The 26531-nt window shown below is 40.9% G+C and overlaps 1 protein-coding gene across 7 annotated transcripts in view; it reads right to left on the reverse strand.

Moving 5' to 3' along the window:
- The window catches only part of GRIP1 (glutamate receptor interacting protein 1), a 715306-nt gene that overhangs the window by 23611 nt on the left and 665164 nt on the right, over positions 1 to 26531 (reverse strand). For all 7 annotated transcript variants that reach the window (XM_058426061.1, XM_058426059.1, XM_058426058.1 and 4 more), the window contains 3 exons: positions 16616 to 16772; positions 14497 to 14608; positions 8994 to 9227 (listed from right to left, as the gene is read on the reverse strand). In XM_058426061.1, the coding sequence (XP_058282044.1) occupies positions 8994 to 9227; positions 14497 to 14608; positions 16616 to 16772 (503 nt within the window). The remainder of the gene's footprint in view (positions 1 to 8993; positions 9228 to 14496; positions 14609 to 16615; positions 16773 to 26531) is intronic.

Consider the following 26531-nt stretch of genomic DNA (forward strand, 5'->3'; position numbering starts at 1 on the left):
TAAAGACTTAAATGTTAGACCTAAAACCATAAAAACCCTAGAAGAAAACCTAGGCAATACCATTCAGGACATAGGCATGGGCAAGGACTTCATGTCTAAAACACCAAAAGCAATGGCAACAAAAGCCAAAATTGACAAATGGGATCTCATTAAACTAAAGAGCTTCTGCACAGCAAAAGAAACTACCATCAGAGTGAACAGGCAACCTACAGAATGGGAGAAAATTTTTGCAACCTACTCATCTGACAAAGGGCTGATATCCAGAATCTACAATGAACTCAAACAAATTTACAAGAAAAAAACAAACAACCCCATCAAAAAGTGGGCAAAGGACATGAACAGACACTTCTCAAAAGAAGACATTTATGCAGCCAAAAAACACATGAAGAAATGCTCATCATCACTGGCCATCAGAGAAATGCAAATCAAAACCACAGTGAGATACCATCTCACACCAGTTAGAATGGCCATCATTAAAAAATCAGGAAACTGAGAATCGAACATTTTACATTTGGTGGGATATAATCAACCTTGTGAAGTCAGTGTGGGTTCCTCCAGGGATCTAGAATAAGACCCATTACTGGGTATATACCCAAAGGAGTATAAATCATGCTGCTATAAAGACACATGCACACGTATGTTTATTGCGGCACTATTCACAATAGCAAAGACTTGGAACCAACCCAAATGTCCAACAACAATACACTGGATTAAGAAAATGTGGCACATATACACCATGGAATACTATGCAGCCATAAAAAATGATGAGTTCGTGTCCTTTATAGGGACATGGATGAAACTGGAAAACATCATTCTCAGTAAACTATCGCAAGGACCAAAAACCAAACACCGCATGTTCTCACTCATAGGTGGGAATTGAACAATGAGAACTCATGGACTCCCGGGGATTTGTGGGGTGGGGGAGGGAAGAGACATGAATATACCTAATGTAATGATGATTAATGGGTGCAGAATCAACTGGTACCCTAAAACCTAAAGTATAAAAAAAAAAAAAAGAATTGTGTTTTTCAGGAAATTCTGTCATTTGTGACAATGTGGATGAACCTTAGAGGACATTATGTTAAAAGAAATAAGCCAGGCACAGAAAGACAAATACTGTATGATCTTGCTTATGTGTGGAATCTGAAAAAGTTGAACTCGTAGAAGCAAAAAGTAGAATGGTGGTTACTAGAGGCTGGGGTAAAGAGGAGACATTGGTCAATGGGTACAAAGTTGGTTAGCTGGCAGGAATAAGTTCCGGTGATCCACTAAACTGCAAGTTGACTACAGTTAATAATAATGTATATTTCAAAATCGCTAAAAGAGAAAATTTTAAATGTGGTGGGCATGGTGGCTCATGCTTATAATCCCAGCACTTTGGGAGGCCAAGGAAGGTGGATCATGAGGTCAGGAATTCGAGACCAGCCAGTCTGAGACCAGCTTGGCCAACATGGTGAAACCTCATCTCCACTAAAAATACAAAAATTAGTCAGGCATGGTGGCATGCACCTGTAATCCCAGCTGCTTGGGAGGCTGAGGCAGGAGAATCGCTTGAACCCAGGAGGTGGAGGTTGCTGTGAGCCAAGATTGCACCACTGCACTCCAGTCTGGGTGACACAGCAAGACTCCATCTCAAAAAAAGAAAAAAAGGAAAATAAAATCTCAGGACCTCAAACTCAGTAAGCCAAAGGAAAGAGTGAAGATGGGCACTGGGTCCCACAAACCTCCTTCCCATTTTGTTCCTACATAGATAGCTGCATACCTTTCTCATATTTTGCCCACAAGGAAATTCCTGGTGGGCCCTGAGATCTTTAAAGCAGTTCAATTGAATTTCACCCCAACAAAGTAAATTAACCGTTTATCTTCACAAATATGGGACAAAGGACAGAACTCAAAGTCATCCTTCTGCTCACCTGAGAAAAATGCGTATCTGACTCCTCCCTACCTACACTCTATAATTATTTTATCTTATGTAAAAATGCAGATTCGCTGAGCTCCAGATAAATGCATAATGGACCACTCCTTTCACATGAAAAATGAAATGAGGATGGTCAGGGCTGGATGCCATTATTTATTCAGTGAAGCTAATCAAAAGGCTCAAAAGAATGCAACAGCTTCCGTCTTTTATCCACCCTCTCCCTCTCTTTTTTTCTTTACTCTTTTTCCTTTAAATATTGAAGCCCACGGACCCTCTCTGGAAAAAGCACAGATCGCAGATTTTTCCTGTGGTATGTGTCCCTTTTTCCCCAGGGCGTGTCCTTAACCTTGGCAAAGTAAAAATGACTGAGACAAGTCAGTCATTTTCTCTTACAGAGGTCATGAATATGCTAATTACTCATGTATAGATTCTACAATGTATACATGTATCAAGATATCCCTTTGTACTCCATAGATGTATATAATTATTATGTGACTATTTAAAATAAAATAAAACTTTAATGATTATGGTTTTTGGGCGGGGATGGTGGCTCATGCCTGTAATTCCAGCACTTTCGGAGGCCAAGGAAGGCAGATCATCTGAGGTTGGGAGTTTGAGGCCAGCCTGGTCAACATGGTGAAACCCTGCCTCTACTAAAAATACAAAAAATTACCCGGGCATGGTGGTGCATACCTGTAATCCCAGCAACTCGGGAGGCTGAGGCAGGAGAATCGCTTGAACCTGGGAGGCAGAGGTTGCAGTGAGCCGAGATGGTGCCACTGCACTCCAGCCTGGGCAACAAAGCCAGACTTCATCCCTCACCTCCCTCCCAAAAAAGATTATGTTTTTACATTTAAAATGTGTGTCTTGACAGAATCATAGAGAAGGGAAGCTAATGGAAATGATACATTTTGAGGATGGTCAGGGCTGGATGCCATTATTTATTTAAAGCATACAAGCCAAACTCCAACCCTTGTTCCACAGTTCTAGGTTCCCCTGATAATGTTCTGTTGCTGTCCCTGGTTCTACAGGGAGAGAATTTGCTGGTCAAACTGATAAGTGACTGGTCACTAGATACACATCCACTTCTCTTTGTGAATGGATTCTCATTCTGGTATACAGCCTTATGTCTAGGGTGGCTTTATGGCAGCCATCTGGATCTTGTTGAAGTCTGGGATGCTGAAGAAGGCTCATTGTGTGAGTTTCTGACCCTGTAAGGTTGAGGCAAGATGGAATGATGGTGACTTTACCAGAAAAAAATGCTATCTTGTGAAGTCTCCCTCTTCTGATAACAAGTGACCCTGCTCCCTCTTTGATGAGGAAACTGTAGCTCATGGAAGTGGCATGGCTAATGCATGGCAAGCGAGGTCTGCCTGACTAGGAAGTCTATGTTCTCTCTAGTTTATCATTCCTTGCCTGAAGAAAGAGAAGCAGATTTAGCAAAGGGTGGTAGACAAAAACAAAAAGTTTATATATTCAATGTGTTACTTTTAGCTTCTAGTGATTTCCACAGTACACAATTCTACACTGGGTATTTGGAGAAAGTTGAAGCCTGGCATGAGGATTCATCTGATCTTAAGAGCTGACTCCAAATATTTGTGAAGAAAGAAGCATGTGCAAGAATAAGATACATATTTCCATTTCATATTTCCTCCGAGGGCTCAGCCTGTTCCTGACTCAGAGAGATATTGCAAAAGAAGCTGGTATTATAAACATTGAAAATGACACTCCTTCTAAGGAGCAAAACAACTTTATCATATCAAGCAGAGCAAAGCTCCCCTCTCGGAAAACTCAAAAATGTTCAAAATGCAAACTGAACTTGGCGGGGGGAAAAGGTGATGGTAGCAAAAGCAGCTGTGAAAAATAAAGAGGTTACTTGTGAGTGACTGAAACGTCCAAGTGTCATGCCACCAGCAGCCACAAATAAAAGCAGATGCTGCAACATTTTTTAAAAGCATTTCTGTAAGAAGATAAAAATGGCTGCATACAATTAAGAAGTATAATTTTATTGAAAAGCATGAATGACAAAGCAAAAGGAAATGTCCATATGATTTTTGTTTTTGTTTTTTAAAGAGAGGGAGTCTTGCTCTGTCACCCAGGCTTGAGTGAACTGGCTCAATCACAGCTCACCGAAGCCTTGACCTTCCAGGCTCAAGTGATCCTCTCGCCTCAGCCTCTTCAGCAGTTTAGACTACAGGTGCAAGCCACCATGCCCGGCTAATTTTTTCATTTTTCGTAGATATAGGGTCTTGCTACATTGCCCAGGCTGGCCTCTAACTTGTGGGCTCAAGCGATCCTCTTGCACTGGCCTCCCAAAGTACTGGGATTATAGGTGTGAGCCACTGTACCCAGTCTCAATATGAATTTTATAAAAGTCCAAATGCTCCGCACGTGGAGAACTTTCCATCTATAAAAAATCGTTCTGCCTTAAGGTGTGCAAAGAAGTGAGGCTAGAACTCATTTCAGAAACAGATTAAGTGGACACCAAAGGATATTTAAGCTTCAGAAGGGAAAGAAGGGTTATCAATGAACAGTAGCTGAGATCACAGGCCCCTTATCTGCGAAGAGAGAGAATCTGTGATAAGCTGTAGTACAAACCAGAATTCATTTGAAAGATAAAATGAAGAAGCTCCAGGGCCTTACTTAGATGCAGCCTTATTTCCTTTGTACCCTGCCACCCAGCTGTTGCCTATGATTTCACTGAAATAGTTATCACTTCCAGTTAGCAAAACCTGAGGGACTGATTCTCAATTTCTATTCTGCAAAAGAATCCACTGAAAAGGTTGCTAAATTGTAGATTCTTGGCCCACGCTCCCTGAAAGTGCTGACGCAGTAAGTCTGGGCTGGGCTTAGAAACCCTTATTTTAACAAGCACTCCATGGAAAAGGTCATCAGGGGTTCACACTCCAAACTACTGTCTAAGGCTTTAATCCTCAGACTATTGGTTGACACCTACTAATAAGTCTTGAAGTCAGCTTATTGAGATTAGCATTTGAAAAGAAACAGAAGAAAAAACAGAAAAGTGTCAGTGTATACTGTGCAGTCAATTTTTAGATTCATTCACATATATGAGTGTGGGTATACATATGTAGTGAATTGTGAGGTACAATATATTTCAGACTGTGCATCCCAGCTGAGAAAGTTGGAGAAACAGTGGCCTAAAAGGACATGAAGATCACTTCCCTGTGACCCATTTATCATTTTCTCCATCCCCACATGGAGTTCCAAATCACTCCAGCTCCACTTCCCTCCCATGTTCACAAAGAAGATGTAAGACTGTGTTTCTTTGTTCTCCAGCGTCAGGCATGACAACTGGCTTTTCAGCTTCAGGAATGAATATGGACAACTTGAAGGAAGGCTTGCCAAGATCCCAGTGGAGCCTCAGATGCAGCAGATGATGAGAAGTGAGTGAAAACCCCTTAGATTCTGACCTGGGGACCTTCCTAAGGTCTGGAGGAAGAAAAGTGGCAGGAAGGAATGGGCAGAAAACGAGGGGCAAACTGTGGAGAGTAGGTTGAGACCTCAGAAGCTGGAAGGTGAGCCAATGCATTATTCTTTCTGTATGGAGATGATGTTAGTAACCCACCTGCAGGAGCTGTAGTGTTTTTAGCTATTTTTCCTCCCAGCAATGGCACAGATCCTTGTCCATTCGTTCATATTATCTTGATCCAACTTATAGTGAAAATAATAAGGTTTCACAGGTGCTGGTCTAGATATGAACAGGCCAACCACTTGTTCTCCTGTATACAGCCTAACCATGTAAGAAAGAGCCACCAGAAAGATAGCACCAGGAAAATAACGCCAAGCATGTTTAGCCTGGTGTGCTATTCATCTCTCCCAGCTTCCCCACTCTGGTCTTTTCAGCCCCTTGGGAATTCCTCCACTAGGTCCATTTGGAAAAGAGTACCAAGGAGGCTCAGGGGACTCAAAACCAGCTGTGCGCTCTGGCTTGGGTTATCTTCAACTTAAGGAAGGTGTTTTTCTCATTCCCTAGCTCCCTTATCCATGCCACCACCACCACAAAAGAGTACCTTTCCCTAATGTTCACAAAGGTTTAATACAGGCTAGTAGTACCCCAGGGGAAGAGGGCTCCATTCCTTTAACAAGTCACTGTGCCTTTTCATGACATCAGGTAGTCTTTCAGTGTTCAAAAGACACCCACATTCAACACACGCGCAATTACCACTCTTTGCTCTAAGTAGCTTTTGTAATGACCATATCTCCTCTCCAGCACTTCAAAACTGGAGGGTGTGCCTACTAACAAACATCCTGGATGGTCTATCAGAGTAAGTGAATTCCTTAAAAAAGAACAGATACCCAAGATGTGAGCATAAATCACTCCAATAATTCCATAGTATCTGGCCCCGGGCATCTCAGCTACATCTTCGCTTAACTAGGTCATTTTAGGGGGCTTACAATGTCTAGGACACCACTTATTTTTTAGTCTTATTTTGTTGGGGATCAATTCAGAAAAAAAAGTGAAGCTTCATGGGACATGTATGTATTGTCACCATGTAGAGAAAATGACAGAAGTGAAGGAGAAAAGAAGCATCTTACTTATAAGGTCAATTTGACTCATGCATGTCTGTGATCTCAGGGTCTTACAGTTCACACACTGCCACACAAATGTTCCAACAAGTCCATCCACAGCCACTCATTATGCCAGTAAGTGGATGTGGATGATACTTTTTTTTCTTTTTAACAACTTTTTTTTTTTTTTTTTTTTTTTTAGCAGAGCCATTTTAAACCTTGGCTATAACAACACTTGCACATCCAATTCATTGTCATTATCTTTGCTAAATGCTTTCAGTGAAGGAGGAATGAGAAAATAGGTCTTTTGTATTCCTGCGCTATCAATAATCTTCTTCCTTGGAGGTAACTGTTTCACTCCAGAGGAAAAAAATTACTGTTTTATACTTGCTATTTGTCTATCCTGTATAAGTGGGGGCTGAGAATGTAAAGTAGATAGCACTTGCTAGGCACTCAGTACGTGTTGATATGGATTCTCTTTGGGGTGAAGGAAGGTGGGTTATCAAGCAGGCTCCTGTTTCTCTGGGGAACAGAACTGTACAGAAGAGGGAACTGTACAGAAGAGGGAACTGTACAGTCAGTGTTCACAGGTACCTGAGGGAACCCGCAGGTGCCAGCCGTCTTCTTGGTACAGCAGACTTAGGACCGAATACGTGGTTTCTGCAATTTAATCACCATTGGACTTCTTACAGCCTAATGGTGTATGTCAATTAGTATATTAGGATATGTGACTTACCCATCAGACACATCAATTTAAGGTAACTGGATAAACAAGCTAACTTGTGGCTGGGGCCTAAATCTGGGTCATCATCCTAACATGTCAGAAATGTCTTTGCTTTTTCTCTTAGTCTGTAATTCCTCCTAACACATAAGCTTCCAATTCTAGACTCTGGTCATGTTAGAATATTTGCATCCTCTCCCTCAGTGCACCACAATCTTTGGCACCCCTTTGCACCTGCTTTTTTCTGTGCTTGGAATGCGCACCTATCCTCTACCTTCCTCTGCATAGTCAACATCTACTCCTAGGAAGTCTTTTCTGTCCCTTGATAGTGGGTTAGGGCCCACCCTCAAGGCTGCCCAGGCTTGCCTCTGTCATTGGACTGATGCCATTATCTTCCCACTGTTTCCCAGGCAGTCTCCTCATTAGATTCTGTACTCCCTGGGGAGTTGTAATACATTCTTTGAGTGAATTAATGCACAGTATGGGTATTTAATGAATGGAGGAGTGAGTTGTGAAAGAACAAACCCAGGATTGGAACACAAAGTTGAGATCCCAACTTCCCATACTATCCTTTCTCTCACAATATCCTTGTCAGTTGCAAAACAAATAGCTAGGTTTAATAAGGTGGCTAGGGAAATTGAGGTCTTTAGAGGAAAAAAGCAAGTAGCTAGCCTATTGCCTCCTCTGAATCTGACATTTATTTGCTCTTCTGGATAAGGTAACGAATGTCTAGCTAATAGATTATTAACCACAAAAAATGTCTTAGTTCTCAAGAAAGATGGCATGAGATTGTTACCATTTTATACATCCTTATATATTAACAAAAAATAAAGCACTTACCCTAGAAAAGAAAACTAGACCTCCATTGCTCTCCTTGGCCCAGGGTTCCACAAACACTGTTACTTACATATGCCTTGGCTAACCCTGCCAGCAAATCTTGAATTCAGCTTTGTGTGCAAGAGTGGGTTTTGTTCCATGTAGCAAAGTGAGGCAACTATGACAATCAGAGACAGAACATAGCCAGGGCTTGCCTTATCCTGGCCCAAGACCATCTAACACATCTTGGAGAGAACTCCATGTCTCCTGAACAACATAATCCTCTACTATAAGTCTGTAATGAAAGATTAAGCCTCCCTGAATTGAACCTGAACCCCTTTTTCTGTGAAGCTATGAGTGTATGACATTTAGAAAATCCTTTCCCCTTCCAATGAGATTGGAATAATAGACTAATTGTGCAAGCTCCATGTGACATTGGAGCTTCAAATTTTTGTAAGAAGATTATGGCCATAAATAATTTTTTTTTTTTTGGGACAGAATGTCGCTCTGTCACCGAGGCTGCAGTGCAGTGGCACAATCTTGGCTCACTGCAACCTCTGCATCCCGGGTTCAAGTGATTCTCCTGCCTCAGCCTCCCAAGTAGCTGGGATTACAGGTGCCTGCCATCACGCCTGGCTAATTTTTGTATTTTTAGTAGAGACAGGGTTTCACCATGTTGGCCAGGCTGGTGTTGAACTCCTGACCTCAAGTGATCCGCCCGCCTCGGCCTCCCAAAGTGCTGGGATTATAGGCATGTGTCACCACACCCAGCCACCATAAATACATTTTTGATAAATACATTGCTTGAAAGCCAGTTTTCCCTGCTTTTCAGGATAACCTCCCAGAGATTATATTTTAAGAACAAAGTCTCTGAAGATCTGTTTTTAAGCTTCTTTGCTTGGCTGAGCCCATAGGAGGATACCATTGCCATGCTTACATCTGGGCATACATGCTATGCAGAATGGCTGCCAAATTCGACCCTAGGGAAAGAAGAGAAAGCTTACTGACCTTGTGCAGCTCCACAGGAGTTGGAGACATGATCTCCTTTATTTCTTGTTTCATTTTTCTCAGGGTTACTGACTTCCTACCCACATCTGAAGGCAGGGTGTTGCTCCGAGTTGTTTGGCTGTAGTGCGGCCGCGAGCTGCTGCGCTCCTGGAAGCTGGCCTGTCGCCCCAGCTGACTGCGAGGTGTTGGAGCCTCATGATTCAAACTCATCGTGCTCCCCGACATGATTGTTGCCTGCGGCATTGACAATTTTTAGAAACAATTAAGCCACGGACTAAGGAAAGGGTTTGGTGCTCAACAGTAAGCACATTTCTCCTTCTGCGAGGTAAAAATACAGTCTCTTCAGGGCAAAACCAAAGGCTGGAAAATGGATGTACTAACTGAACTATGAAAGTCTGGAAAATGCTTTGCAAGTGACATTTATAATGCACATCTCAAATCCAATTTAAGTACTTAAGCCATTGAGTTTATTTAATCAAATACCACCCCCGGCAGTTTTGAGGCAAATTGAAACGCTCTAACATTTGCTTACTGTAAACTACATTTTAAGCATTCACTTTCCACTGAGTGGGCTCTAACAGATGGGATTCATGAGGCCATCTTGAATACATCTTACAGAAACAAACTAAGAACTTCTCAATGGACACCAGGCTGCCTGTACTTGCAATGCTGCCTCTATCTCCAACTGCAGCTAACAATGGGCTGGAATGGGATGACTGATATAAAGGCAAGGGGTTCTTCCCAAGCTTCCGTCTAGCACTCTATATTGTCTTTCCTTTAGCCAAGTGGCCTGTTCCCAAAGTTTGTGGACCAGCTAAGCCTCCATATTATTTGGTACAGATTAAGTGTTTCTTAGAAATACTCTTTGTATAAGATCTTCAGAGAAAGTAAAAATAATCATTTATTATGTTATTATATTCAACTTTTTGCTCACAAGCAGTAGGACTTGAATTGGATGTTACTAGTGAATTGGGAAGTTTGTTCGGTTTCAAATATGTTCTTCCCTGAATACTTCACAAGCAAGGACAAGATTAGATACCAAAGATGAATAAGGCTCAGAACTGGAAAAAAAAAAAAAAAAAGCATTTGAAACCAATACCGAGTAGTGGATATTCATTTCTCATGGTTGGAGAATGCTAAAATTCTGAAAATATGCCTGTAGCCAGCTCTGTACTCCTGGGTATAATGGTATAAAGGTAAACTAGCATTGGTGAATCTGCCTGATACCATGGGGAAAGAAAACAAGTTCCATTTGCCATGTGATTTAGTTGTTTATATTAATACTGATGCTAAAAGTAACCGCAGCTTAACTTGTTGAGTCTTTTGAATGTAGTCACTCATTTAAGCCTCACAAGAACTCTATGGGGTAGGCACTGTTACTTCTCTCAATTTATTTATTTATTTATTTATTTATTTATTTATTTATTTATTTATTTTCTATTTTGAGATAGACTCTCACTCTGTCACCTAGGCTGGGGTGCAGTGGTGTGGTCCTGGCTCACTGCAACCTCTGCCTTCTTTGTTCAAGCAATTCTTGTGCCACAGCCTCCCAAGTAGCTGGGACTACAGGCATGCACCACCATGCTCGGCTAATTTTTGTATTTTTAGTAGAGATGGATTTCACCATGTTAGCCAGGCTGGTCTGGAACTCCTGACCTCAAGTGACCCACCCCACTTAGCCTCCCAAAGGCTGGGATTACAGGTATGAGTCACCACGCCCGGCCATTCCTCCCAACTTATAGGTGAGGAACTGAGGCACAAAGAGGCTGACTCACCCAAGGTCACATTGGTAGTAAATGAGCCGAGGGCACTTTATAAAACTATTGATCACGAGGGAATACTGCAAAGTGAGTAGAGTTTTCATCTGTCACGTCTCTAAGAGTTCATAATTCTCAAATTCACCTGGTGTTCAGCTATACACACACTACTAACAAGATCTTTGAACAACAGCCAAGTGTTGGCACACATGTGCATATATCTAACAACTTTGTTGAAAAAGAAATGAAACAAGTAGACTGTATCTTGACTAGATCAGTTATCTCATTGATAATTTTGAAAAAGAAAATTATAACTGTAAAAAGACTTGCTGATCACTGAACATTAACGTGTGCTAAGTCCCATACAGATTGTATGTAGAATATCATTTAATACATAAGTAACCCTATACAGTAGATATTAAAATTACCATACATCCTCATTTCGGTAAAGGAAGGAGATGCGTGGACAAGTTAAGCAACTTGCCCAAGAGCCTGGGCAAGCCAGAACTCCTTTTCTTGACTGCTTGGTGCTTCTCAGTCAAATGTTAGGTTGAACCATATAAAACTTCCTTTTTAGTAGGTAGAAAGATGCCTAGCATTTAAAAACAAGTGTGGGCTATTTATATAACAGTTTATTTCAGATAAATACCCTTTTTAAGTTGATTGAAACCTTTCTTTACTGGCTTCATTGGTGTCATGGGATATTCTTTATTTTATGGCACTTACTCATGTATATAATTTCTATGTTTATTTTATTTTATTTTTTTTTGAAACGGAGTTTCACTCTGTCGCCAGGCTGAAGTGCAGTGATGTGATCTTGGCTCACTGCAACCTCCACCTCCCGGGTTCAAGTGATTCTCTTGCCTCAGCCTCCCAAGTAGCTGGGATGAGAGGTACCCATCACCACGCCTGGCTAATTTTTGTATTTTTAGTGGATATGAGGTTTCTCCACATTGGCCAGGCTGGTCTCAAACTCCTGACCTCAGGTGATCCGCCTACCTCAGCCTCCCAAACTGCTGGGATTACAGGCCTGAGGCACCGCACCTGCCCCATTTCTATGTTTAATCTAGTGTATCTGACAGCACTCAGTGGTTGTTTTCTTGCCATGCTGACCATCCTTATTATTTTTACCTGCTTAGACTAGTTGTTTGCTTTGTTAACATCCATTTTTTAATATTCATTTTTCATGAGAATGACAGGACACGTGTTGGAAGTAAAACAATCACTACATCTGAGAGACCACAGTTTTGCTTTGATGAGTCTTAGCTGCCATAGAAGAAATTACAAATTGATTTAGAAAAGGTTCTGATGGGAGAAATGAGATACTATCACTAATTCTTTGGTTTGCATTTTCAAGTAAGTATGTGAGTCTTTACAGTAATCAAAGTTTGATTGCTTTGTTTAAAATGAACTTTAGGTAGCATCTAAGAAGGAACATAAAAGGTAAAACAAACATAAAAACTAAAATAAAAAGCTAAAAAATAATTATTTTTAATTACCTAGGATTTGCTTTGGTCTCAAGAGTATGTATTACCTGTTTTCATTTGCCATAATTCATAATTGTATATTATTCCTAAGGCAGCCTAGAGTTCTCTATCTGACATTTAGTTAAACCTTCTTCTTATATTATGCTAAACAAAAAATAGTTAAAGCAGTGTTCATTAATCAAGAAAGGGCAAAAATACTAATAGTTAATTTTTATTGAATATTGAATACTTGTTAAGTGCCACATAATTATTAGCTCATTATAATTCCCATTTTTATAGAAGAAATATCTGATAAGAGAGGTTAAAAACTTGTCCAAAGACTCATTCAAATTTCTCTTTTTTAAAGCTATACATTTTTCAGGGCTAAAGTTGAAACTAAATTATTGCTAGCAATAGGGGAAATGATTAGTAAATTAATTTTCATTTCCATTTCAATTGTAATCATCTTTCATCTTAGCTAACCTTCTACATTTATTAGTATTATAGTGTGCTTTAACTTTTAATGCTGGATGTAAATTTAATATGCAAGAATCTAGCTCTAATATTTTTTGTATAATAGCATTTCCAATCAAGGGAATGGGGTTCATTGAAACCAATAAATAAATATTCTTTGTGATACAAGTGTAAATGTAACTAATTTATGAATTTGCAAATCATTCATCCTAGTTGAGGATTTAATTTCTCTTTGGCTTGTAAATTCAACTCATTTGCTTTCTGCATTAATAATGTCAAGGGCCACATCTGTCTGGAGCTATGTTACAGCAAATTCATAGGCTGTGGCAACATAACATCTACTCTTGCTGATGGATGTTGTTTTCATCAGATAACTCAATTTCTGGGTGAAAACAGAACCTCATTGTATCACTTTTTACATTATTTTCTTTTTGCCTAATGTAAAATAAGCTGTTAGAAAAACAACTTTTTTTCGTCAAAAGGGAAATATCAAAATGCACAATGAAAAAGCAGGATGAGCCAAAACGTGCTTTCAAAAGCAGGGCTATGTTCAAGAATTGGGAACTGTGCTCGTTATTCAGTTTGGGCTACTTTTCTTCATCATTCTACATGCAGAAGGTGGTACAGGTTTAAATAAGCCAGCTGATACTTAAGCATTCTGCTCTTTTTGAAAGTTGTATAAAAAGGAATCATTGCTAACATCTTACTTTGTTTAGATTTTATAGGATTATCCATGTCCAGGACCTTTAACTGTGCTCTGAAGCTGTAATTCATGCCAGATAATACTATGATGTTTACAAGTTCAAACTAATAGTTTTCTGTATAATTCTCTTTGCAGATTCACAAACATTAGAATCACATAAAATATCCACACATGCAATTGAGAAGCAAAATAATATAAAGATGAGTAATCATTTTAGAATTGCAAGAGTTTCACCCCATTATGCCATTCACATTCCTTATGGTGACTTGGGGACCTCATAAGACATCAAAATAAAAATGAGACTTTTGCCACTTTATTTTTTACAGCTCAGAAAATTTAAAAGAACATAAAAGGAAACAGTCCAGGACTTCCCAGACTAAAGTGTGAATACCATCAGCAAATTCATGGCTTTGATTAAAGAACTCACCAGGAGTTCAGCTATTACATTCCATCTCGTTCTTCCTTGAATTCACACTAAGTTAATACAGATGGAATCAGGATTTACAATTAACAGCAATGTACTCTGTAATATTTTTGCTGCTTATCCAATAGACTGGCCTTTTTCACCAGCTGCAATGTCATCTACTTTAAGGACAAAACAGAGTAAAATAAAATTTCCTCTTATGTTCCTCTTAACGATCAAATTAATTTCTATACCAGGTACAAATGAAAACATGCCAAAGAAACCTTTCTAAAGCAACTAAGAGAATGGGATGCGCCGCTGCTGGGAGACTTAGCTCGCTTTTTAGCGATTTGGTGGGAAACAGATACAGTCAGGGTTAGCAGGGAGCAATGGCAGAAGCCACAAGTCAGTAAGCTTGAGGGGTGGAGATGGGGAAATAAATACTTTTGACCGCATTGTATAAAATCAAATTGCTGTCCAGAAGGCAAGGGGGTAGGGAAGGCAGCTTCACAAGCAAAAATATAAACATAAAGGGTAGCTACCAAGAGAGTCATGTTTCTCAAAGACACACGCCTGTCAGCTTTCTCCTGTGGAAAGGGTTAAAGCTTTTAAATGAACTGGTGTGAGAAATGCAAACTTAAAAGGACCAAAAAAAAATGAATGTAGAAACAATAAAAGTAAGTAGCAGGACCGAGGCTACCTCCAGTTCTCTCAGAATTCCTGACTGTCCGCAGGTTTCCAAATCCTCCAGCGCTTGAGACCAGAAGTTCTCCTCTTGTTCTGTCTCTGCACTGTCGGCAGCCCCTGCAAAACTGTTGTCAAGAAACACAGGCTGCGTTAGGAACTTGCCAGACATTTTTTTGTTTTGTTTTTTGAGACGGAGTCTCTCTCTGTCGCCCAGGCTGGAGTGCAGTGGCGCAATCTCGGCTCACTGCAAGCTCCGCCTCCCGGGTTTACACGATTCTCCTGCCTCAGCCTCCTGAGTAGCTGGGACTACAGGCGCCCGCCGCCACGCCCAGCTAATTTTGTTTTTGTTTTTTTTTTTGTATTTTTAGTCGAGACGGGGTTTCACTGTTTTAGCCAGGATGGTCTCAATCTCCTGACCTCCTGATCCGCCCGCCTCGGCCTCCCAAAGTGCTAGGATTGCAGAGGTAAGCCACCGCACCCGGCCTTTTTTTTTTTTTTTTGTATTCAGAATATCTCTCTTTCATCTCACACAAAATATAGAAAGAGAGTTATTTTGGATCTGGCTTTCTTCCACCTGTGCCCTCCAAGTATATTAGCTTCAGCAGAGGGACGCTTTAGGAAATGCAGTGTTGTGAAGATGGAAAGGATGGTCCATGGTCTTACTACCGGATTTCAGACTATTCGTGGCTGTTGCTAAATGGGCTGCAGCCACATGGCCCTATTGGAATGGGATGGAACGTTGGAAATGTATTTCAGCTGCTATATCTACAAGGAACGAGAAATCAAATTTTTCTCTAAGAGAGAAACATGTGTTTTTCCCACTTATTTAAGGATCATTATCAGTAAACCAAATGCTATCAGTTTTTATAAATTTCCTTAAAATGTTTTGGTAAGGAACAAAATGGTAAAATATACTTTGCTGAAAAGATGGATCCATGAGGTATCTTTAAAAAAAAAATGTAACTTAATGTGAAACTAACTTTTAAAAGAAAGGAGAGGGGCCCAGTGCAGTGGCTCACGCCTGTAATCCCAGGACTTTGGGAGGCCTAGGTGGGCAGATCACTTGAGGTCAGGAGTGTGAGACCAGCCTGGCCAACATGGTGAAACCCTGTCTCTACTAAAAATAACGAAAAACACAATTAGCTGGGCGTGGTCGCAGGTGCCTGCAGTCCCAGCTAATCAGGGGCCTAAGGCAGGAGAATTGCTTGAACCTGGGAGGTGGAGGTTGCAGTGAGTTGAGATCATACCACTGCACTCCAGCCTGGGTGACAGAGTGAGACCTTGTTTCAAAAATAAAAAAATAGGCTGGGCATGGTGGCTCACACCTGTAATCCCAGCACTGGGAGGCTGAGGCAGGCAGATCATGAGGGTCAGGAGTTTGAGACCAGTCTGGTCAACATAATGAAACCCCGTCTCTAGTAAAAATACAAAAATTAGCCAGGCGTGGTGGTGCATGCCTGTAATCCCAGCTACTTGGGAGGCTGAGACAGGAGAATCACTCGAACCCAGGAGGCGGAGGTTGCAGTGAGCTGAGATGGCGCCACTGCACTCCAGCCTAGGCAATAGAGCGATACTCCATCTCAAAAAATAAAATAAAATAAAATAAAATATAAAAATAATACAAGAGAAAATTAAAAAACAAAAATTAGGCACATGTGGTGGCACATGCCTATAATCCCAGCTACTTAGGAGGCTGAGGCTTGAGAATCGCTAGAACCTGGGAGGTGGAGGTTGTATTGAGCCGAGATCTTGCCATTGCATTCCAACCTGGGCAGCAGAGTGAGACTCTGTCTCAAAAAAAACAAAACAAAACAAAATAAAATAAAATAAAATAAAGGAGGGGGACCTACATGTCATAAGGAAGGGAGTGCAAAGTTTATAGAAGCAGCTTCTCCCCAGGTGCTACTACTGTTTTCGTTAGGGGAAACCCAGCTCTTGCCCTGTTGTGTGGTGCCCAGGCTGCCACTGGTCAGGCAGCTTTTAGAATCCTGCCATGTGGCCAGCATGGATGATTATGGTGGCTTTAAGAAGCCCATACTAACAATATGTGCCACTGGAAGTACAGAAGTTCAAATCCTGCCCACATGACCATGCAGCATCTTGGATGAGGCAGCATTGGTTGAAAACCTTACCCACTGGCTGTGGACCGGTCCCAGTCTTCATTACTCAGCCCCACATCTGGGTAAGTCTGGCTTCGAGGCTTAGTGACTGGGGACAAGCTGCCTCTCTGTTTTGGACTCCTCCAGTCATAGGTGTTGAAATTGTATCCTGAGGCCTGAAAACTAGTGCCTAAAATATAAACAAGGTGTTAGCATTGGGCCCAAGGATTACTTAATCCATTGAGAAATGACATTGTTAACCAGTAGAGGAGTCAAATTATAACGGCAATGACAATAACAATAGTGAACACATAGTGTGTGCTTATTGTGCACCAAGGACTTCACCAAGTACTTCATTTTGAGCCATCTTTCTTCTTTAGAGCCATCTTTGGAGGTAGATACTCTTATTATTTGCATTTTACAGATGAGGACACGGACGGCTTAGAACAGTGGTTTCAAGTACCTAAGGCTATTTGCAAACTTTCTTGGGAGTTCAAGTCATAATTTTTGGAGAATCGGTTTTCAGATCCTCAAGTTCTAGATGCACTTCTTCCCCAAACTGGCTTAGCTGAGATCTGCCAGTTAGTGCTCCCTTCTCATTTCCTCTTTCACAGCTGTACTCCTGCCACTTTACAAACAAAAGACCTATTTCTCATCCATTTCAAATCTTCTTTTTTCTTGAGATGGAGTCTTGCTCTGTCGTCCAGGATGGAGTACAGCGGTACGATCTCGCCTCACCACAACCTCCTCCTCCCAGGTTCAAACAATTCTCCTGCCTCAGCCTCCCAAGTAGCTAGGATTACAGGAGTGCACCACCACACCCAGCTAATTTTTTTTTTTTATTTTTAGTAGAGACAGGGTTTTTACCATGTTGGCCAGGATGGTCTTGAACCCCTGACCTCAGGTGATCCACCCACCTCGGCCTCCCAGAGTGCTGTGATTACAGGTGTGAGCCATCGTGCCGGCCCCATTTCAAGTATTTGAAGGTGCTTGAGCCCTGGGATATAAACTCCTAGTTGCCAAATCAAGGGATAATTTGGGAAAGACTTGTTCCTGTGATGAGGTCTGTTGGGAGCAAGGCCTTATTTCAACCAGGCACAAACTCACAGCAAGGCTTTCACCCCTCTCTCCCGTCCATCTCTCATGCTGCCTCAGAGAATTCAGAAGGGCAACGGATGTCAGGGATAAGGAGCCTGCTGTGTTTATTGTTTATTTGAATTGCAAAATGCTGACTTTTTTCCACCAGGGAGTTACATCTGATTAGCCTGATGGGTGAGACAGTGAGGAATGGCTTTGGCAATTATGTTACATAATGGACACTTTCCACAAAAGTATTTCCAAGCTGTAGTTTCAAGATTTTGATAGAAATATTTTTAAAGCATTTTTACGACAAACTGGAAATTACAGTCTTTGCAAGTATTTACATTTTGTGAGAAAAACATTTAGACAACAACTTTTAGTAGGTGATGGCGTATACAGTTCTTCAAAATTATTTTGGGGGTTCAAGTGAGGCTCGATTGTAGGTCTAACTCCATAGCTTGTGCTGTAATCATCACATATGCCTTCCTCCACTACTTCAGGTTGTGACTTGTGTGTGTGCGTGTGTATTTACATGGATGCACTGGCTTGGAATATGATATGTGTTTCTTACTGTACTTAAATCATTTAATACAGCAAACAGAACTGTACCCACATTTTCAGGTACAGTTAAATAGCCTGATCGCGTAAGATGATTCTGTCTCCATGATATCCCTGCTTCCTCTTCCCCATTCACTTTCTCTCCACCTGTTGTCGAAGCCTCTAATACCATTTTTGCTACTAGTTTAAAGCCCAAGGAGAGCAGGGTATCTGAAGGATAATACTCTCTGATCAAAAGGATTTGATCTCAAGAACCCAGGGCAATGCCTATCACCACATGATGGAAATACTCTAAGAACCTTCTATTTTAGGACACCAAGGATTAGAGGACCTTGGAGCAGAGGAAATATTTACAGTTCAATATCTCATTCTCTTTTTCCTAGGTAACTGCAGAAGTGTGATTAGCCATCTGGGAAGAAGTCTTATGAATGCAGTTTTCTGTCAAAAGTGTTGACTTAAGGAAACACAGATGTGTCTTCTCTTGAAGGGGAACTAAGTAGCTGTGAATTTCATCCTGGCTGCCTCCGATGGACTAACCATTTTCTCCTTCTGAATCAATCAAACCAACCCCAAATACATGAAGTCTCAGCTTTTATAACATGAAGAGTTTGGGGAAGCCTGTACCTCACTTTCTTTAACTGGTTTCAACCTTCAACCTTTCAAAGAGCCAATGCTAACTGGTGGTGTCTTCCTGGAGTATCCTTTTCTGATAAGCATTAACCCTGATGACCACTGAGTTCCCTGGTGAAATTTCAACATTTTAGACTGATTTTCTTTCCAACTGTTGTATGTATAATAAATAGTTCTTGGAGACTTAGGCAAGAGTGCAAGAATGGGCTTGAGCAGATGTGCACCACCATCAGTAGGAAACTGCTAACCTTGAAAGGCATGTGTATCTCTAATAAGGATGCCTTGTCTTAATAAGCACTATTAAATGATTATTGCATTACAACAAAGCAGAGAAAGAAAAGGGGATAAGATTCAAATCTCTGGGTGAAATGTAAAGTCAGAAAACCTGATCCCAGCTCTTCTCTAGTCTGTGCTATGCTGACCCAGAGATTAAAGTAAGAAAAGTTGACCAGGTGCGGTGGCTCACGCCTAGCACTTTGGGAGGCCAAGACAGGCAGATCGCTTGAGCTTAGGAGTTCGAGACCAGCCTGGGCAATCATCTGTCTCTACAAAGAAAAAAAAGACAAATCCCAAACCCCCCAAAATTAGCCAGGCATGGTGGCGCATGCCAGTTACTCGGGGTGCTGAGGCAAGAAGATTGCTTAAGTCTGGTCGTTGAGGCTGCAGTGAGCCAAGTTTGCACCACTGCACTCCAGTCTGGGTGACAAAGCGAGACCCTATCTCCAAAAAAGAAAAGTAACTGGGCATGGTTATGCATACCTGTAATACCAGCTACTTGAGAGGCTGAGATAAGAGGATCCCTTGAGCCCAGGAGTTCGAGACCAGTCTGACAAACATAAAAAGACCCTGTCTCAAAAATAAATAAATAAACAAATAAATAAAACTTAATAAAAGTAAGACAAGACCAAGGTTCAAATCCTAGCTCAGCCACTTCCTCACTTCACAGCCTGGCCAATTAACCTCAGTGTAAAATGGAGATAACAATAGGTACTTTACCAGGTTGATAATAGAATGAAGAAGAATGAATGCACACCTTATGAAAGTGCCTAGAACACAAGGAGGTTTTAATGAACACAGATGCCCATTGTTACTATATACTAAGCCCTTCAACCTCTCAAGATCTGTTTCCTTATCTTTAAAGTAGGGAGACAAGGAAAAGAGGTAAGTCTCAGCATTATTAATGCAGTAAACATTTGGGTGTCTTTTAAGTATAAGATACTATATATCGGAACTAAAATGCAAAGGGAAATAAAACTGATTCCTGTCCTCAAAAACTGCATTGTTTGGTATATGTATAGGAGAAGGAGAAGAAAGAGGCATAGAAAGTGAGTTCTAGTAGCATGTGAAAGTGTCATTCTTTTAGTCTTAATACACTAATATGGAAGGACAGAGACAGATTTGGGGATTGGAAGGTGGGTCATGAAGGGTGCCAAAGGAAAAATGACATATAAGCTTGGAGTTAGATAGCAGGTCAGCATTTACTAGTTGGAACTGTTGAGTAAAACAGTGCATGGTGGGCACCGTGGCTCATGCTTGTAATCCCAGCACTTTGGGAGTCTGAGGCAGGTGCACCACCTGAGGCCAGGAGTTCGAGACAAGCCTGGCCAACACAGCGAAAGCCTGTCTCTACTAAAAATACAAAAATTAGCTCGGTGTTGTGATGCATGCCTGTTGTTCCAGCTACACTGGAGGCTGAAGCAGGAGAATCTCTTGAACCCGAGAGGCGGAGGTTGCAGCGAGACGAGGGCATGCCATTGCACTCCAGCCTGGGCGACAGAATGAGACTCTGTCTCAAAAACAACAACAACAACAACAACAAAAGACAATGTTGGCCAAGTGGAAGAGAGCCTGGTAAAGGTGCAGTCAGGGTAAACAGGGCCTCGATTCTATCAGTGGGTCTCTGTTCTACTCCTAAGAAGGGAAAAGTATTCCAGGAATATTCTGGGCTCTCTTACCATGTGTACTTACTTATTCCTCCCTGTAGGAGGAATGTGATTTATCCAACTGGTGAGTTTTGGAAAAGAACACTGTGCATGTCACTCAGCCCATTCCTGGCTTATTCTGGACCCTTTCTCTCCCACTGCTGCTGTGCTGTGTGGTAAGCAAGCCTGGGTCACAATCTTGGGGCTCTCTGAGCTTGATAGAGGCAAGAAAAGGCATGACTAGGCAGTTAGATAACCATGGCAGACTACCTGTTGCTCATCAGAACATTCATTCTCTTCTTTGTCCTTAGTACCAGAATACCAGTTTCGGGGTGAGCAAATTATTGCTCAGACTAAAACTATACTTCTTAGCTTCTCTCAAAGCTAAGTGCAACTTAGTGAAATGTTCTGGTCAATGACATAGCTAAGGGGACTTCTGAGAAGGCTCCTTACATCTTTGGTACTGCTATCTGGAATGCAAATAAAATTGCTGGAGCCCCAGTAACTGTCTTGGACTACAAGGTGACCCCAAGGATGAAAGTCAAGTGCTAAGCATAACAGAGCCGAAATATTTAGAAGCATGGGCCTCTGATGACACTGTGGAGTTACATACCAGCTCGAAGTGCCTGCTTCTTTATAATGTAAGTCAATGTATTGTTAGAGTTTTCAGTTCTCTTCAGCTGAACCTAATCTCATTGATTGGTAATCAGTTCAGTTATGGTTTGCTGTGTAGCTCTGACTTGTGTCTTATTTAAATTTCAATGTCTAGACTTGGGTTGAGGGTAAGAAAATAATTATCCTGATTCTGGCTGCAGGACAAATCCAGCTTTTTCTAGCAAAAAAATAAAATGAAATGCTGATATTTTAATCCCTAGCTGACTCTCATTTCTATTTCTCAATGGATTTGAAACCGATTAAGAGGTTAATTAACATATCAAAATACCTAGTGTTATCAAGATACCAAAATGCAAAGCTTGCTTAGAGAATAGTGAGATATTCCGGGTATGTGCACTAAAAGGTACTGCAAGGAAGTGTCAGCAGATGGACTGACAAAGTATTTGGGGACTAGATTACAAAGAACCCTGTGTTTTAAATGGAAGACCTTTGACTTTATCCTGTAACAATAGATAACCATCAAAGGAGGGTTTTTTTGGTTTAAGGGAGTGGCATGACTAGATTTGGTTTTTCTAAAGATTATTGATAGAAATGTGAGAAAAGATGCTCAAAGTAAGAAGATAAGTGAGGATGGAGTTACCATATTTCATCAGGCCTGAAACAAAGGCAGTGGCAATGGAGGGACATCAGAGATGCTAAGTGAGTAGAGGGAGTGAGATACCTGGGTCCTGATGACACCATGGGAAAAATAAATCCTGATGTTGCTTAAATGCCATCATTTAAATTTTGTTTTGTATGTAGAAGAAAATCTTTAAATCAGCTCAACTTGGCCTTTAATTGATACAGCTGGCTGGTGATATCATGATTTAAAGAGGGAATATCTGAGGAAAATTATGTTTCGGTATAAGGCAAACCTGTTGCCATTACTGATAAAAAGTTAACAGGCCCTGAGGAATATTCCTTTACACCAGGAGTCAAGCTTAAAAGCCAGGGAATAAATGAGGCAGCCCAGGTGTAAGAAAAAATCAACTGCCAGATAGATAATGAAACTTTTGTTGTTGTTGAATGATGGTGTAAGCACATGAAATACACATATAATATTGGAAAATACATTTTAAATTAAAAATTGATAAAATAAATAAATTGAAAAAAGAAATAATATTTTTTAAATGTACTGGCCAGGCACGGTGGCTCAGGCAGGGCACAGTAGCTCACGCTTGCAATCCCAGCACTTTGGGAGGCTGAGACGGGCAGATCACCTGAGGTTAGGAGTTCAAGACCAGCATGGCGAAACACCATCTCTACTAAAAACACAAAATTAGCTGGGCGTGGTGGTGGGCACCTGTAGTCCCAGCTACTTGGGAGGCTGAGACAGGAGAGTCACTTGAACCTGGGAGGCAGAGGTTGCAGTGAGCCGAGATCGCACCATTGTACTCCAGCCTGGGCGATAAAAGCAAAACTCGGTCTCAAAAAATAAAATAATAAAAAATAAATAAAATGTATGGTCCTAAGTCATTTCTCCTTCGGATTATTTATTTATTTATTTATTTAGACACAGAATCTCACTCTATCGCCCAGGCTGGAGTGCAGCAGCATGACCTTGGCTCACTGTAACCTCCACCTCCTAGGTTCAAGCAATTCTCCTGCCTCAGCTTCCTGAGTAGCTGGGATTACAGGCACGCACTACCACACCCAGCTAATTTTTGAATTTTTAGTAGAGACAGGGTTTCACCATGTTGGCCAGGCTGATTTCGAACTCCTGACTTCAAGTGATTTGCCTGCCTTGGTCTCCCAAAGTGCTGGGATTACAGATGTGGGCCTGCGTGCCTGGCCTCCTTTGGTTTAGAATTGGCAACTTTTTCTTTTTCTTCTTTTCTTCTTTATTTTACATCTGGGTTTCCATATCTGATCTTACACTTTGTATCCTAATGGGAGGTATAAAATTTAGTCCAGATTCCTTTCACTGATATTAATGTTTAGTTTTATTTATTTGAATAATGGAAAACAGGTCTTCACAAAAAATAGGTCTTTATTTGCACAAGTGGAAAATAGGAAAGTAGGTATTTCTGAAAGTAGATGGAATCTTGGTAGGATGATTTTTATTTTTAGGGTAACTATGCCTTAGATATTTGTAAAACTCTAACATTCCAACCTTGTAATATTTGGTTTTCTGTACTAATGCAGATTAATATTTGTAGCTTTTAATTCACACCCAGCATTAATTTAGAAAAGTGAACTAATCAGTGTTGGTTCATATTCATAAAGTTTAGAATTCAATTTTCGGGCTGGGCGCTGTGCTCACGCCTGTAATCCCAGCACTTTGGGAAGCCGAGGCAGGTGGATCACGAGGTCAGGAGATGGAGACCATCCTGGCTAACACGGTGAAACCCTGTCTCTACTAAAAATACAAAACATTAGCTGGTCGTGGTGGTGGGTGCCTGTAGTCCCAGCTACTCGGGAGGCTGAGGCAGGAGAATGGCATGAACCTGGGAGGCGGAGCTTGCAGTGAGCTGAGATTGCACCACTGCACTCCAGCCTGGGCGACAGAGCGAGCCTCCATCTCAAAAAACAAAAAAAGAAAAAAAAAAAGAATTCAATTTTCATCTCCACAATTCTGGGACTGTAGCTCTTGCCATTACTTTCATTCTTGGAAACCAATTTTAGTACAGGAAAGTGAGCCAGTTAATTCCCTGCCAAATTTGTTTTCTAAAGACCCAGTTTTGTGAAGGATGAGAAAATCAAATCATATGTTTGTGTAACTATTTGTAATTGATCTTGCCAAGAAATATTCAAAGTATTCAGATGAGGCTGTGGTCTGAATGTCAATGCAAAGACAGTTCTCTCTTCTCTCAGAAATCACCTCAAGACAAAAAGTAATGACAAATAACAGAATGCACACCCCATCTTAATCACAACTAGAGTGTTCATGTAATCTCAAACCATAATACATAAGAAAATACATAATACATAAATTCAGTGGACGTCAAATGGGAAGGGGGTGGTGGTGTTAAGAAGTGGAGAGAAGACACCTATGGCCAGGACTACCAAACTACTCTTTGGTAGACAACTCAGTCTACCAAAGCAGGGGCAGTGGCATGAGGCAAAACTCCAATGCTTTGGAACACCAGTGTGCACTGCATGGCTGGTAGCAGAAAGTACCTGTGATCCCATCTGGCATCAAGGTAAAGTCAGGGAAAGAGAACACATGTCACAGACTGAAGGGAGCAATAGCTCAATGAGGCAGGGTAGCAAAGAGGAATTCTGTTTCGTGAGCAGCCTGCTGTTGCTGCTCTCTGGTAGCTGGGGAAGAATTTACTCACACATACCATGCTGGAACTGGGGTACATTTGGTAGCTTGGAAACAGAACCTCTAGCAGCTTCCAGTTCAGGGAGAACTCATCTCATTCAGTGGTGAGCAGTAATTGAAAAGGAATTGGCATAACATGTATACCCAGTAAATATCAGACAAATGAGAGCAAAGGCATAGAAAAACAAAGTGATAGCAGATGAAGAATACTCATGAGAAAAAGCCTGGTTCAGAGCAAATGATAAACATGACCAATCAGAAATAATCACAAAATTTAAAAAATACACAGCAAAGCCATCATCTCTATAAAACAAGAGATCAAAGCAGAAATATAAGAACTCAAGAGAAATTGGGCAAGGCAAGATGATGATGAAACATGAGCTTGTAGAGATCAGAAAAGAAACGAAAGAGAAAAATAAAACCCTGCTAATGAGTAGAGGAGGATAACACTGGGTTTCTGCTCTGTGCTATCCTTTGTATGATTTGTATTTTTTAATGACATTAAATAAAGTTGGACTCTGACTGCACATGTTGGTGTCCTTTATCAGTTATCATCCTTATGAAAACACAAAGAAGGAATATATCCTTATAAAACAATGAAAATAAATCGCACATCCAACTTAAGTCATAAAAGGAATAAAATTTAAAAGGAACTGAAAGAGTTAGTCAAATTAAAATTTTACGTAAAAAAAAAAAAACTAGAGTAAAACTAATAAATAAATGCAAGAGTCAGTTCTCTGGGAAAAAATAAAAACCAAACAAAGAAATCAAATAAACTGTTACTAATTGAATCATGGGGAAAATAATAAAACCATAAATATACCAATTAAGGAACAATATTGTGGATATAATTATAGAAACTGAGAAAATAAAAAATTAAAAAAGAGATTAATTATATAAAATACATTTGACAGCTGGATGAAATAATTTCATTTTCTGAGAGAATACAAATGATCAAAATGACCTCAAAAGGGAGAAAAATAAGATAGAAATGTAACTATCTGAGTTGAGAGTCCAAAGTTACAGAGCACAAGAGCTATTCAGCCGGTGAGAATGGCAGTCTATGTACTACCACCAATTTGCCAGTCTCCTCTTGTATTGACCTTTGCTAAATCCAAGTAAAGCAGTCAAAGAGTTTTCTCAGAGTTAGAAGGAAGAATTAATAAGATGCAAGGACGCCAAATGCCTAAGATTTTGATAGGGCAGAAGGGCATGAGGCATCTAATGGGCAAGACAATGTGGAGTGAAAGAAGCTGACCTGGAGGCCGACTGGAAGAAGTCAGCCACACAGCGGAACTGAGAATCAGCCCCTTGTGGGACTTCCTTAAACACATCCCTTCTTCCCCACAAGGTTTCGTCATGCCATTCTATTTCCCTTTTCACTAACAAAGTGATAGGGCCACTGTTTGTTTATTTGTTAACTGACTGTCCCTTCAGCTGGGTAACCTCTTCCATGGGAGCAAAGACCATGTCTCCTTTGTCCAACAGTGTATCCACATGGTCTACAGGCCTGATATTAAGCCAGTCATTACATACTGGTTGAAGGAATGAATGGAGCAAGCTGGACATTTTAGAGAAGAAGGAGAGAACAGTAAGGAATGTTGCTGCAAAGACATCGATTTCCAGCCCCAGGAGGAAGATGTGCATTACAGAGGTGCAACAGTCTCCTGGGAACGAGACAACTATTACAGCCTTAAAGGGAACAGAGAGAATGTGGAGGGGCTTCCTGGAACAAGGCAGAGAGCCTGCTGAGAGGCTGGAGGGACAGGTTGGAGAGATAAACTGTATCTCACAACATAATATTGAATAGGAAAAATAAAAGTGTGGTTCTATGCCT

The sequence above is a fragment of the Hylobates moloch genome, unplaced genomic scaffold, assembly GCF_009828535.3.
Source record: "Hylobates moloch isolate HMO894 unplaced genomic scaffold, HMol_V3 SCAFFOLD_12, whole genome shotgun sequence".
NCBI classification, from domain to species: domain Eukaryota; kingdom Metazoa; phylum Chordata; class Mammalia; order Primates; family Hylobatidae; genus Hylobates; species Hylobates moloch.